General features: G+C 37.9%; 1 protein-coding gene across 4 annotated transcripts in view; it reads right to left on the bottom strand.

The window, feature by feature from the left end:
- ATE1 (arginyltransferase 1) overlaps positions 1 to 16,295 on the bottom strand; it is a 74,778-nt gene that overhangs the window by 36,899 nt on the left and 21,584 nt on the right. For all 4 annotated transcript variants that reach the window (XM_027740712.2, XM_027740710.2, XM_027740709.2 and 1 more), the window contains exons 9-10: positions 13,108 to 13,289; positions 8,760 to 8,859 (exon numbers count right to left, since the gene is read on the bottom strand). In XM_027740712.2, the coding sequence (XP_027596513.1) occupies positions 8,760 to 8,859; positions 13,108 to 13,289 (282 nt within the window). The remainder of the gene's footprint in view (positions 1 to 8,759; positions 8,860 to 13,107; positions 13,290 to 16,295) is intronic.

Consider the following 16,295-nt stretch of genomic DNA (forward strand, 5'->3'; position numbering starts at 1 on the left):
TACCTCTAAAATTAATGAGGTCTTAGCTAAACCAGGCCTCATTAAAGTATCTCCCATTAAATCTTTCCTGGAAAACTGGAGAAAAAAACATCTCCTGCAGATTAAGTGGCCTGTCAGCCAGCTCCTACTGTAAAGACCACAAGTGAAAAACGGCAGAGCCAGGAAAAGCAGGAGCTCCAGGCTTTCAGACCAAATAAATTCCACTTGACAATATTGCCTAATTAGAGCTAATATCATCAGCAAAACTGCAAAAATAAGAGCAGTTGGATCTGAAGTTAAACGAGAGATCCAACAGTCCAAGTGTTGCCACCTTCAATAAATGTGGTGCACTGATAAAAGTAACCAGTGTTTCAATGACTTCAGTGACACATTTGAAGTGCTGATTTTTCTCTAGGACTTTAATATTTTGCCCTGAAAACCGGCCTGGCTGTGGACAACTTCACACAGGGACTATGTTAGGAAAAGTGAAGAGCATCTTCATAAATATGTTTTAACCCTTTGCATCACAGTGCTGTGGACGTCCCACTCTGCATATTCAAATTCACTCACTTTTGGGAATGTCCCATAAACAAGAGACAAAATTCAGAAGTAAAGGGTGTTAAGTAGTGTTTGAAGATCATCCAAAATTATTAAATCAACAAAAAATGAAGTGAAGCTGACAAAGCAGCACTATACACTTAATTCCAGGCATTCTTACACTTACTAGCAAGGACTAATGGATTTATAGATCCGTAACTGGAAAATTCTGAAATGGGAATTGTGATCTCACTCCTCAGACGAAGCAGAAAAATTAAAGGCACGTGAATTGTGAGGTGTATTATTCCCCCTCACAAAAATAAAAAAAACCCAAGAAAACCAACCAAACAAACCCCACACCTCTTTTGTCTCTGTATTTCACAATTTACAGTTCTCTCTTTAATTGCTAATGGTTACTATGGAGTCCCCAAATGAGCCTTCAAATAAGATTTAGTGTAAGTCAGCAATAAGCAGTGAATTTATGACTATGCAGAGTCATGAATTAGACATGATAAATTTCTACCAGCTACTATCATTCAGAAGATGGTTTGCCTGAGGTTTATTAACATGACCCTGAATAAATCTTTTTAGCAGCTCCTTTTGACAGAGGCAGTCAGGTTGTCTCTAGTAACTCAGAAAACATCCACCAGTACAGAACTGGCCAACAATTTAACAAACCACATCTCTTACTATTGGGCTTTAATGAAAATGAGGTAAGATTTTAGTTGGCTAAAGTCTTAAACAAATTAGCAAAATCACCTACTCCTATTTAATAACATTTATGTCTCCAGTATAGAGAAGAAAAGTTTACTCAACTCAACAAAATCAAAGTTTACTCAACTTGGAGACATTTGTTTTGCAATCAAAGACCAAGTTCCAGGTATACAGAGGAAACTGTAGAAAGGCCATTCCTCATATACAAATTCACTCTGAAAATTACTTTCAGACACAATTCCTTCAATATTTGTACAACATACACCCCAAAATTTCTGCTTTGGGACACATGTTTATTTTCTCAAAGGGCAGTAATGAGACTTGTTCACTTCAGCAGTAGAACAAAGTCTTCTGCCCTAATACAAGTCTATAAATAATACAATCAGGCATAAATATGATTATTATTTTCACTTCATTTTTGCTAGACTTCAAATAAACAACGGAAAGAAATCCAGATTTCCAATATCAGAAAAATAAAACCCCAGGGACATGTTCACTTTTCTCCCTAAGGAGTTCTAAGTGACAAGGAAAAAAAAAAAAGTCATCATTCAAAATATTTTACCAGGAAAAATAAAGTTAAGCAAAAAGACATGGCTGGGATCTGTGTTTGCTTCTAGCAGAAAAATGGGATTGCAATTGGTTTTTAGCCCTGCAAGTGCTGTGTGAAATTTGGCACAGTTTCAACACTTGCACTGAGGAAAAACTGTAATAATTTACCAATCACACACAGTAAAAGCCAATAGCTTAGGAAAAAAATAAAGTGATTGAGTAATTGCATTCACTATGCTTACCTGCTATGAATACAACATGGAAACTGCAATTCTGCTCTAAATAATTACATTTTCACTGGAAATCCCCTGTCAACATTCAGTTATGGCAGGAGCATCTCCTTATTTCTGCTTGTTGATGCTCATAATAATGTAGTTTTCACAACCTGTCTCTAGATGTCTTTAAGAAAAAAGAAATCTAGAAAGTGTCCTCAAACACTTTGTAGGAAGCTGTCAAAAGTCAAAAAGAAAAGCTTTTAAATACTTATCACTAGCATTACATCAAGAAGTAAAGAACCTATAATTTTTCCCCTATGGTATTTTTATTCTGCCTCACGTTCTCAGAGTTCTTTGTTCCAACATGTTAAGTTCCATTTATTTAGTGTGGGCTTCCAGATAAGGAGAGGTGAAAGGAGAAAGCTTTTATGGAAGGAAAGAAACAAAGGGGGGAAAAAAAGGTAAAAAAAGAAGAGGGGAGCATTAAGCTGAAAGGACACTGGAATCCTGACTATAGCACCTGACTTCTCAGATCCAAAAACCAGACATCCAACGTTCCAGTCAAAACACAGTTGATAAAACACATGTAGAGAGATAAGGACTTTTTGCATTAGTCATACTTTGAAGGAGTATTAAAGCAGCTTGATTTTCAGAAGCATTTAACACATACACTGAATCAATCATCCAAAATCCTCTTGGAAGTCTTGGCCGCTTCTAAAGACTTCTCAAAATCCCTTTGGGTTTTAGTGCCTGAAGCCCAGTATAATTCAGAGTAGGCTTTTTCTCCTTAGACACCAACCCAAACCATTAGAAGGAACACATTGGGTAAGGTCAGAGCTCTGAAGAAATCAATGTTCAGTTTTAGCTGCTGAAGCTCATGTAGGGGAGTATCCCAACCAGTAGGGAAGTGCAGTGAGGAAATGGAAGGAAGGAAGGAGAGAGTTAAAAGTGATGTCAACAAGACAAAACCAGGGATTATCCCCCCCTACTTGTACAACTTATAATTTTCAGGGTTTTATTATTATATGTTTTTGTCTATATTATTTGCTGTTTCTTTTCAACAGTCTTGCCAAAAAAAGCAAAACCACTGTGTTGTCACAACTTTTATTGCTTTCTTAGAGCAGATAATGGTTTTACAATGCAGATATTTCATTTCTTTATTATTAAATGGTATTGCAAACAACAACAACCTGGCAATCTGTAACAACTACTGGCTTTTCAGGATGTTTAGCTGACTATTTATGACCTGTTTATTAAAAAGAAAAACAAAACAAATTGTTTTGTACTAATTGGAATGCAGATTTATTCCTGTAAACTGACGACATTAATCCTGGAAAAGCCACTAGCTCACGTGCTAACAGACTCGAGCAGAGCATCTCCAGTCCTCCAAACTACACACAGCTCATAATATTTTCCCATTATCAAGCTAGATAGTAATACCAGTGAGAAAAGGAGGCTGACAGCTGGTAGCAACATCAATAATACTGAATAAATAGCCCATGCACAGAGGTGTAAAAGCAGTGTGTGGAACTGGTGACACATGAAGCAAAGCTGTTTGCTGCTCCATGGTAGAACCACGACAGTGTGTGCTCACCACCCCCAAAATCCCACAGGATCACTGTGAGTCACATCATTAAGGCTCCTTCCCTCACACATTTCAGCTTGCACAGCAGATCCCAGCTTATTGGAAAGGTTAACTAAATTCCACAGGCAGGCATGGGGAGAGAGTCCGGACATGCAGATCCTGTGGATGTCCAGGCTACCACTGGATCCATTGTGCTGCTGCAGGAGGAGTGATGCTGAAATTCCTGAAAGCAGCCAGAGAAATTGGCTCTCAAGTGCCATAAAATTCCAGGGGCACCGCTTAGGACCACAGTCAGTCCGAGGTATTTAGTTTAAGAATGATTAATCACAGTTGAATCAGCCTTTTGTTTCTTTTTTGACATCTCAGGGCCCTTTCTAGTATTCCATCTATCTGAAGTCTGGCCATGACTTGATACTGAAGGAGACTGTTTGAAATAATTCCATTTACTTTGGCCTGCATACAAGTCTGGATAAAGGCTTCAGTCAAAACACCTCTTCACATCATAGAATGGTCTTAAAATGGCACACAGAGATAACACAGCAAGAAGACATTAAATCTGTTGTGCACTTCAAAGTACACTGAGAGTTATTTACCAGCATCAGTGGAGTGGCTTCAGGGAAAGCAGATTATTGACCAAAATAAGTACTGATACAAGCTCCAACTGCAGTATTTATGTGCAAATATTGACACAGAAGAAACCTCACAAAGCCCAGGACTAAGAAACTCACCTAGAAAATGTCACCAACAAATCCTTTCCAACACAAAAACTTAAGAGGAGAAAATTATTTAAATGTCAACAGGGGCCCAAAAGCAAATACAGCAGCAACTACACCAGAAACCCAACACCTGTTTAGGGTCACCCACCATGAGACTCAAAATCAGCAAAGGACTGCAATGGAAAGAACAGAAAGGATCTCAAAGAGTTCAGTAGTGACTGGAAAATGTGAACTCTTAACACAGAGCCATGGAGTAAAATTTTTGACTTGAAAGATGCAGGATAAAGCAGGATATTAGTAGAGGAAAAAAATCCAAGGTCATCTCAAACATCTCTCTGATATGGCTGCTTGCTAAAGGTGCTTCTTTTAATTCTGTAATTCTATAAATATGTTTGTAAACAAGTGTCTTTAAGCGAAAAACATTAACAAGTACACATACAGGACTTAACCCTGAGACCAACCTCATCTGAAAGGAAAATACTTTCTTAAAATTTGATCACACACTCTAAAATGCTTTAGGAAAACGACTTTGCATCTTATGACTCCTGGAAAATTTTCCAGGAGACTATTTTCTAACGTAAGACCCACCACATCTAACAGAGCCTGAGAAGGTTTACCACAAGGTCATGAATTCCTTCAGAGAACCATTTTAATGTTGCATTACCCCAACCTACCCAGAAAAAAATGGAACAAAGCCATTGCTTCAGGTTTTTCCTTGGATTTTTCCATATTAAGAGTCAACAGGACTACAGAAATCCTTTTGTCTCAATTTAATGTAGATTTTACCAGTTTATAAATATTAACCCATACATGAGAAGAAATCTGAGAGAAGTTGGGAACTAAAAAATAGTCTAAATGTCACAATATATTCCCCTGTCCCATCTTAAAGTGATTTCCCTGGGACTCCACTGTTTCAAAATCCTGTTGCAATCCATGCCAAGGCTGCTTGGGGACAAAAGGAATGGGAACAGTGAGTCAAAAGGAAGGTTTATTTTTAAAAACCTCTGTAATTATGTCTGATCCATGGGTTAGATGACACTCTAACCATTCATCTTCCTGCCTGATAATGCAGAATTCTTCAACTCTGTTACTGAGCCACAGGAATCCTGACTTGGGATTGGCTTCCAGGACACTTAGGCCTCCAATCTTCCGTTGGATTACACAGTATTCATGCCACAAATTGTACCATTTGTGGAAAGATAATCCTTCAGATGAGGAGGTCACACTAATCTCCACATATTCTCTGCCAGTTTAGCCCCTGACCTGTTCAGTTGTAGCTAAAAATATTCAGCAGCTGCCAAATTTTATACCATAATATTATAACAAATTAAAAATTAAAATGATGCCATTGCTATACCAAACACCAGACACTGCTATATACGATCAGATATTACCAATGATTTAAAAAACAATGTTTGACTACTACTTTACATACCCAAAAAAGTCAGAATCCAGAAGAGATGTCTACAGCTTGCATTGCAAGAGGGTACCCCTGCAGAACAAGGCTTTAATGATTGCTGCTGGACATCCACAGCTCCAATCCTGTGCATTCCAAACCAAAATGTCCAGCCATGCCCTCATGTGCACAACATTAAAGCATCAGCCTTGCATTGTAACAGGAATACAACAGCTCATGGAACAGATTCCCAATTACTCCAAATACATCCTGTACAGCAGACTGAGTTTTACTCCATGCAAAGGGGAACACTTCCAAGCTCCTTAAATCAACATCCTCAAGTCCCTGTTCCTCATGCATCCCAATTCATCCCTCTTTAACCAGCAGCAAGAGACTCAGCTGTTTGGTACAAACCAGTAGCCAAGCCCAGGCACCTTTGCTAGAAGTTGTCTAGTACTGCATGGCCATCAAAAATCAAATGCAAGTGTCAGCTCAGGCATTTCCACTGATCACTGTGACCAGGAGAAGGAAAATTTTCAAAGATTTCCCGAATTCCATGACTCCACTGTAATAAATTTTGTATAATTTTATACTGCTTGTATAGAGAAGTGACACTGTGCTGAGCCTCCCTTTCTAAAAATTCTAGGATAAGATTTGCAAAGAAAATTACAAGCAAAGGATAAAACCCCAGTGGGGTTCGCTTTCCAGCTCCTTCTTTTTTTTCCCCCTTTATTTAATTTCCTTACCTGCCATCAGTTTAACAACAGTTGCCTACAGCCTCTCATTCTTCCCATTTTATTACCATTTAGGGAAGGGAGACTCTAACATCTCTATTAAACTGTAATAAAGCAAAGTCTCCAGCATGTAATGCCTCTAAGTCAACCAGGCATTACTGAAATTACTTAATCTGCAAAGTCAGTACTTGCCCACCCTGCTTTACCATTCCCAATCACTTCCCAAGAGCAGTGGCATTATCCAGACACATTTCAGAGCTTAGCTTTAGAATTTGTTTTCAGTGTATTATTTCAGTGAGGGTAAAGTGGAACCACACAGAATTAACATCAACTTGATTTTCAATCGTTTTACTTTTGGCTACTTCTAAAGCAAATACACCCAGGAAAAGAAATATAAAATAGAATTGCAATTAATTTATTAAATTATTGCTCTGCCAATACATTATGTGTGTCTCTGTGTGTTCTAATTATCTGAGAGCAGGCTTTCTTCTTCTCCCCCCACAGCCCCTGCCCCAGCTTGAACTACCCGAGCACAACGACATGTGCAGGTTTCTGGGAGACTAAAATGTACATTCTACCCAATCACAGTCATATCAGGTAGTCATTAAGTCTAAGCAAGGGAAGAAAAAGAGCTTATGTGGGGGAAACAAAAAGTAAAATACTCCCACTGCAATCTATTCCGTTTCCAATACTTAAGAATGAAATCCAGAAGCATTGTGGGAATCTTACATTCCTGATGGAATCATTTCCAAATACCAGCACTGGCCCAACAGAACAGATACCACATTAGGATAAATAATACCAATCTATAGTGGCTCTTGAGTTTAGCAATTAAAATTTGTATTTAAATATTTTTCTGGCTACTTTATTACATTTATTTAATCCATGTATACAAAGTTCATGTTTTTAATAAAACACTACAAGCAGCTGAACCCAAAGTTTCTTAACCATGACATCTTTCAGAACTGGAACACTTTTTGCCATTATAGCCAGATTTGTTTCTTTTCCTAAGTGCCCTGGCAAACCAAAGGCATTGTTTTTACAAGTCTTGAACCCTGCAGGTTGTAGAACAGACAAAAGATGTTAAATTGCAGCATCTCAACATGAACAACTCATCCCAAACTTTTAAAGTATCTCCAAAGAGTAGAGAAAGTAATCAGAACCTGTGGTTCAAGCTGGTGATGTGACAGCAAGATGATTTCAATGGCAGAGGCAGCACTTTCCAACTCATTTCCAACCCATTTGCTTCCCTCAAACTTAATATTCTCTTTGTTTGGCCAGCAGATGCACATGATAAATTCAAATTGGCAAAAGGGACACACACACACAGACAAACATCTTCTAAAAAAATCTGAGGGAGGGATTTGTTATTTGTTATTTTCAGAAGACTGAATCCTTGTGGTCACCTGGAGTGTAGACCATAAAAAAAGCTGAAATGGTTTTTCCTTCACAACCCTCACTTTTAATGAGCCTTACAATTTTTTGGGTATTTGCAAACTAGCTGAAAATATTGCAGACTTCTAGTACACTTTGAGGAGAAAAAAAGGGAATGAAAACACTGCACCTCCTACTCTAGATTTTGTGAGCTTTTTATCTTTTCACATTATTAACAGATATAAACGTGCAAACGTTCAGGAAATTGCTATCAGGGTTCAGTACTTGGAATTGTATCATAATAATATTCAAAAGCAATGATACAGTTCCAGAGAAAAGATCTAAGACACAGAGGAAAGATAGTCTTAAGCACTTGGGTCTAAACTGAGCTGAAGCCAACAGGGTTTTACAAAGGAGGGTTGGTGACAGAGTGGTCACCCTCAACATCCTGGGGGTTCTCCTGGCCTCCTCCTCAAAAATCTGCTACCTGGCTCAAAATTGCTGCTCCCCAAACTTCTCACTGATTTCAGGGGCAGAGAAGTCCCCCATCTTTAAAAAAAAAACAAGGAGGAAAAGCCCAAGCACAGCCAAGACCACGAAGGCATCTTATCACTGTCTCTGGTCACCAAGCAACAGTTCCACAAATGCAGTCTACTGGAAGAGATACTGTAAACACAAGATAACCAGGTAAGCCAATGACAAACCATTATCTGACACTCTTGAAAAGCTCTCCATGTGAACTGCTCTTAAGCCAAGCTGGAACAAACAGCACACGCAGCTAAATTAAAAAAAAAATAAAAATCCTAAAGCCAAGTTAAATAGTAACCAACATTCACATTTAACCATATAAAGCCTACATTAGAATCCAAAAGGACACTTACAAAATAATATATTACTGTGAGCACTGTCAAAAGCTTTGAATAATAGTACACTAAGGAAATATGTAAAAACACACTTTACCTTGTACCTCATTTTGGGGCATGAATGAATGTAGAAACCCATATAATAAAAACAGAGATCAGGAGCTTTTTCATGAAGTTGCCTAGTAAAAGCAATTTCTCTGTGAAAGGAAAGAAAAGACTAATTACATTTGAATATGATTCTTACAGTTATTTTACCTCTTCATAGTGAAATATTTTACAGCTACCTGGCTCTTGATCTATTTAAAAGGACTAGACCTCTAAAAAATAAAATATGAGATCATAAACTCCAAACTAATGTTTTTAAAAAAAACAACACACATAATAAACTGAAAATTAATACTTAAAAACCAACCAAACAAATCACCAAAATGCACAACACCACGTCAGGCTTAAAAATACTTTCATTTTTGTGCCTTGTCCTGCCAACTGCCAGACTTGAAATTTAAATAAAAGTGATTAAGGGCCTCTATTTAACAGCTTTCTTATTAATATTCATGTATACTGGAATTCTACAGAAATCTGGCCCATCTATTGCACAGACTGGTTAACCTGGCTCAGGAAATCAGAGTATTTTTAAAAAAATAAGCTTCAAGGATAAGCATCTTGTTTGTTCCATCATCTGTGTTCCAACAATTTGCATGTAAAAACATCCATTTTTATGCAACAAAAGGTATTTTTCACCCATCCCATGAGTGTTGGTACAATTTTCTCCTTCATTTTGAAAGAAAAGTGTCAGTGTATTCCAAAATAAGTTTGCTTTTTATTTCACTGGCACAATGAAAGCAGCACTATTACAAAGGCTCAGTCAGTGCTTCCTCTATAAGGATCATTTTTACAGCATTTCTAACTTTGCAGATCGTTTTTGTAAACAATTTGGTAAAACATGGATGTTGGTTCTTGCTTTCAGTGACAAAGGAATAAGATGCTCATTGCAGGGGAGTTGGAGCAGATGAACTTTAAAAGGTCCCTTCCAACACAAACCCCTCTATGATCCAAGATATGAGTACATGCATATAGGAAGCATACACAAATACTGGAGATTCTTTATCATTTAATATTAAATTAGTAATAAAGATGTTTAAATGTACTGAAAATTTAACATTTCAGTTGTATGTAGTTTGCTGAGACCTGTTCAAAAACAAGGGTCTGTCTAGAAACTGAATCTATTCCATATCTTAAAACCCAGGCAAATACAACAGATTCCAGAAGTGAGATTTATACCTCTAAAAAAAGTACAAAGATGCACTTCCTATACATAATCTTCACAAGCCAGAGCATGAAATTAAACCACCTTACTGTTTTCATGCAGGTTATCCTGGACCTAATTAAACAAGCACCTTCCTGCAATTCAAAAGCTGGAATACTGCAGGGGAAAAACATTATTGTTGAATTTCAAAATCCCTTAAAGGCTCTTTCCAATTGAACTATACTATAAGATCTAATAAAAGGACTCAAGGTTGAACAGAAAGTGAGACAGACTCCAATGTAATGAGGTAAAAATTGGGCTGCAGCAGCAAATCTTAGCATGGGCAGCAATGCTTCATGCAACCAAATTAGTGCCTCTGATAGTAAAGGGAGCTTGAACTACTGCCAGTGCCTTCACATTCCTGCAGTCTCCAGTGATGTGCTGTAGGCAAGGACCTTGAACTCCAGTTTGTCCTCTGTCCTCCATTTATCTATCCAGCCAACCCCACTCCAGGCACAGTTTTACTGGGAGGATGCTGTGACATCCTTTTCTTTCTGCTTTCCAGGAGTGTGTGCTGTGATCCAGGGCAGGAGAGTCCTCTGACTCCATCATTCCACACCAGGAACAGCAAGGATGTGTCACTGGATGGCACCACACCACCTGCACACCTTCTGCCTAAATCTTCCCCAAAGAAAAGGGGCCACAGACTTGCACCCACCTTTTTGCAAACCTTTCATTTATGGTCCTCTCTATATCTATAAGGAGTTAAAATGGCACAAGAGGACTCAGGTAGTGAGAAAAACATCCATCTCATCAATACAAAATTCAGATTTAGTATTTCAGTGCTACACAGCCCAATTCCAAAAGAAGTTCAAGTACCTGTCCTCCTGCTAAAGAGAGATGATGAATACTATGATTGTCTACTGTTCATGACCTTAAGTAGCAGGGGGAAGGTTTAACTTTCTGATCATATGAGCAGGAGTCACTCAGTATTTCTGGATGTTTCTTTTTTTTTCCCTTTGGTAAGACTGGTATTTCCAAGCAGCTTCTTCCCCCCTCATTCTTTAACACATGCCTACATATTTCAAATGATCCTCAAATCCCATCCTTTCTACGACTCAGCAGCAAAAATTCTCCAAGTGGCATGAAGTGGAAGTGACAGCACTGCAAGGCAGTTTAACCTCCTCAGAGTAAAATTGGCAACAGCTTTGATGGTATCAGATTCCTCTGCAACTTCCTCAATCTTCCCTAACTCAACTTTTTTTTTTCCTCCCTCTTTGAAAGAAGAACAAGGTTGGCTCCCTCTAAGACTGTTGGGAACTCGTTTTTATTGCCTTAAATGCCACACAATTTATAAGCTGCTTTTTCACAAGTTGAGCCATGGTGCACTGACACAGCTTTAAATTTATTACAGAGAAAATTTAAAATCATTTTGAGAATTCATAAGCATGGATTATGTCAGTCTATTATTACATAAAGTAATGTGATATGTACAAATACTAAAAAAACCAGCTCTTAGGAAGACTTAGTGTTTTATGTTATATGTTCAGCTTGCAAGGAAAAAATAGTCTAATTTCAAGTATCTAATGTATGTAATAAAATATTTCTAAAAATCTAACAGAAAATAGATCAATTCCAAGTCATAGGAGTTCCAGTGTTTTTCTACATTTGTTAATTCTGATTAATTCTATAAAATCACCAGTGCCACTAAAAGCCTCAGAAAAATGACACTGCAGACCCTTTTAGCTGCAGACCACTGGAGAAGCTACAGCAGCAGCTTCATTAATGCTCCCAATGACTTTGAAGTTGGCCCTGATTTGTGCTGGAACTGCAGCAGATGACACCCAGAGGTCCCTCCTGACATGATTCTACAGCTTCTCCTTCATATAAAGATTATTCAGAAATCACAAAATTCACACCCAAGGGAGAATTGAAAAAAAATAGAGATTTTGATTAGGTTCTCTTGATTTCCTAAGAATCTAAACAAATTCAGATTAGACTTTTGAGAGATTAAATTGCACACGGTTTATCAGTTATAAAAAGCAAAAGTCTATGAAGTAACTGTGATACAAAGTTTCCTAAAAATAGTGTTTGGGCTTTATGTAGTTCCAGTCATGCCATTTACCCACCCTGTTGGGTAATACTAAAAATTAGCTAAGAAGCTCCACCTACAGAGGAGATGCCTCTCAAAAGGATGCCTTGGAGAAAGAAGAAAGCTGGACCTCACAAATCCTGTGCTTCTTTTGCACCTGAAGGAGCTCAGTGCAAACCTCAACAGGCAAAAAGAACTTGTGCTGCAGCTTCTCAAACTCAAACTTGAAAATAGATGTGTCTGCCATGAGGTTCAAACCCAGTTTGCTGGAATACTGCAGGGGAAAAACAGAACCTCCCTGGGAACACCACGTGTCTGTGACCAACTCACTTCATGTAAGCAGTATTTCCACTCACTAAGGGTTTTTTTTTTTCCCTTATAATAATAATGGAATCATAAAATTGCTTATGAAAGAAAAAGAATAACTTGCAATTTCACATACAAGTCTAGTTCACAGTGAAAAGCATTACCCACTATTCCTACTGTTTTGCAAGGTTGTTGATAATTAATGTAAGGTTTTAAAATTCATAGGATTACTCTCTCCATCAGCCTTTCTAAAGGCAAAGATAATGAGATTAACATACCTGAAAAATATACTTAGTGCTAGTACAGCAGGAGACTACTAATTCAGAAGACAATGTTTTTTAGGTACTCTTATTTATGATCTCAATGTGCATAAAACTATAAAAGTGATTAATTTCATTTGCTGACTGGGCTAAGAAAAAGGTCGAAGGAAAAATTATTTCTACTCAAACAAAAAAGGGGCTTTTCCTGCTGAAACCAAGCAATACTAAATTATTTTCAGGGGCAATAAAAACTAGGTATTTAGTTTCTGAGTGTTTCCTTAATCTGTAAAAGTATTCAGCTAACGAGAAAGATACATCCCTAGTCATGATGACAATTAAAAATTTATTTGGAATGTGACCAACCACAGAGAATTTAAAAAAAAAACAAAAAACAACAAACAAACAAAAAAATCAACCAGAAATACTTTGTTAGGTATAGTGTTACCAGTATATGTTCAGACTGAAAATAAAAGCACAAGTTTAGAGGCAAGTATCAATTCTTACTATTCCATCCAACCAGATAATGAAAATGTCCTCTTACCGTAATGCAGAGTAGACTCCCAAGGACAAGAAAGAAAAGTCTGGGTCGTAGTACAGGTAGACTGAGGACACACAGTAGGGCAGGATATCAATTACACCAACAGCAATTATCTTCCCATCCAGCCAGTACTGCTGGTGGAAAGATCCATAGCCACATTCCGGTCCATTTGGGGCATGCTCTGCCTAAGCAAAAACAGGAGAGGGACGTGACTGTCTGACACAATTCCAGCATGAAAGCAATTTTAGAAAGAAGTTTAACACACAACTCAATGCTGTGAAAATTTACTCTGGCCTTCCGTGTTTAGGAAAAGAAAGAATTTGAAAAGCGGGGAAAACAGTGTTATTTCACTGGATCATTTGTGACTTTGCTGTATTTGTAATGGGTAAACCCCACATATCACACATCCCAAACACAAATATGAAATAGCCTCTGCCATTGAGCATTTATGGGACTGACATGATCAAACCAGGGGATTCATCAAGTTATTAATGCATTATGACATGCAAGCAAATTCTGCAGACACCCTTTAATGTGACCAACCTACTCTCCAACAAGAGGTAAAGCCCAAGGGCAGAAAGGTGAATGCCATGTCCCTGTGCCAGCCCTTCCCAAGGACCATTCTCCTTCTCTCCTCTATGCCCCCAGGCACTGGCAGCTCTTTGGCCACAGAGCTTCTCACAGTGGCCATCAAATTTACTTCAGAGGAGCATTTCATAAAAAGAAGTGAACAGTTAATTCTTTATGTAACATGGTTTACTCTCTCTATAACCGATGAAATACTTTTTATCTAAGAACCCGAAACTGTGTTGCAACAAAAATGTGTGGAACTACTTCTCTGTCAGCCCACATCAGAGTATCTGCTGCAAAAACACCAAGGAACTGGCTATTGTTGTGTGCTGTGGTTCTGGATGTGAACTTTGCCTCTGGATGGGGTAAAGCACCTCGAGCCAGAAACTCATGCTTCGAGTTAAGAAGAAAACGATCTCCTAATTTAAACTGTATTACACAACCAACTTTGGCATTCCATTTTCTCCCACGTCAAGTTTACTTTAATCCCGAATTCCACTGCGCTCAACTTAATTATCCATCTAGTCATGTTTTCCACTGCATTGCCAGGTCTTCAGAAAGCTGCTTCTCACTCAATAAATCTGACAATATTGCCTGCTATTACCAACTGTTTTGCATTACAACAACAGAAGGTGGGTTTAATCAAGTATTTTGATACAGTAGCACAGGCTGAAGAGATGATGGGCAGGAGAAATTACTCTAATTGGTACCACATGTGTCAAAAGAAATCAACCACGTGAGCAAAAAATCATTCCAAGTGACTCACCCAACCAGTAAGTCCCAAAACAAAGGCCACATAACAAAATGTTTGCATTTTTATATAGTTATATAGCACAAAACTAGATGTGGAGCTAGGAATACTCTAAAAGCGAAATGGTTAAACATTTGAGAGCTCCATCTGCAGTACATGAGGATATTAAAGTCAGATATAGCACATTACACTGGGTTTCCCCCTGTTCAGGTAAAGCCTACTTATCCAACAGTTAAGGTTTCATTCTGTATCCTCAACTTTTCAGCAGAGCCAAATGAAATCACGTGGTCAGTGGTCCAACTTTTAAGCAGGGACACAGTCAAGTAAGAAATGTTGTCTAAGGATTTTTCAGCACAGGTCAGGTTCTTTTCTCAGCTATCAGGGTGCAGCCAGTGACAAAAAATGAAACATCTCCTCAAAGCCATGGGGAAATGTGATTGGTAATAAAACACAGACTTGCCTAAAGAAGTTTCAGTTAAAACAGATTTTCTTTCTTTGCCAAAAATTCATCATATAGGATTTAATGGATGTTACAACAGATAGTCTCTTAGCCAGCATGGAAAAGATTTTCACCCAAAGCAAAGTCTTCTGAAGTTAAACAAATGTTGTGCCTGTGTGTGACCCCAAACCTCCAAAGAGCATCACATGGAACTGGAACTCTGCAAACTGAAGTTAAAAACTTCAGTTTCACTTTACTTCTGGTAAAGTACAACCTACAGTTATTTCACTAATGCAATTACAGTAAAATGTCATGAACATAAAAGGGTCTATGCTCTGTAACAAACAAAATGAGCACAGCACTGATCTCAGGCAGAATGTTCAGGGATACCCATTACATTAAGCAAATAACGTTTTAAAAAGAGTAAGACTTTCCTCCTCCTTCAAAAGTTCTCATACAATGTAATCCTTTGTAATGCTTGTCAGGATTACGTTTTCTCCCATTTCTCAATGGCTCCTTTAGCTTGATTTCCTAAGCACCATCCAGGCAATTTGACCTGAAACAGGTCTAGAATATGAAACATTTTCCTGAAGCAGGTTATAACCATTCCCTACTACTGACAGCTCCACTGGGACCACGTTTGTCAAGGGTGATGGAAAATATACCACTGACATCAGGTGAGCAACACCCAGCAGAAGGGGCTTACCTTATCTAACTAAAATTATGCCTTAGCCTGGAAACAATCCAGAGGGACCCATTTATTTAAAATTAACAGTTTATACTCATATTTCAATACAATGAATTATTACAATCTGATTATATTGAGGAAAAAAAGAAAAAAATAACTAAATCCATGACAAACCCTCATAATTTTCTCTCCAGTGTTTAGACTGTAATGCAGAGAAAAATACAATATATTCCATTACACGTTAATTTTACCTGTTTTCATATTCTGCTAGCTAATGATTCCATGAACACATTTGATTGCTCATATTTTAAAACACATTATTAAAATTTAAATATTTAATAGAACTGGCATTATATATTGCCCAATTAGTACATCTCAATGTAATAACTGCTTATAATTGAACTTCAATGATGGTGAGAGTGCTCAATTATCTTCAAGGCACATTGGTCATTCTTTAATTTTAAGAGGTGCTTTACTTATAATTACCAAAAATGGGCCCTGCCCATACGCTCCATGATTATTTTTCTCTGGAAGGTTTCACGAAATTTCATATTTTGAACTTTTCCATTTTACCCTCCCTGTGGATGGAGGGAGGAGGAAGTTATGAAATCCATGCTATCCCTTACTCAGAGAAAAAAAATAAAAAAAAAGGCAGGAAACTCTTGACTCCCACACTCCAGTGGAAATTATGTGCCGAATAAGCAAAGTGATTAATTCCAGCAGTTCCTTTCCCAATGGCACAC

The sequence above is a fragment of the Pipra filicauda genome, unplaced genomic scaffold, assembly GCF_003945595.2.
Source record: "Pipra filicauda isolate LSUMZ 115617 unplaced genomic scaffold, ASM394559v2 scaffold53_size3534045_pilon, whole genome shotgun sequence".
In the NCBI taxonomy this organism is placed as follows: Eukaryota; Metazoa; Chordata; class Aves; order Passeriformes; family Pipridae; genus Pipra; species Pipra filicauda.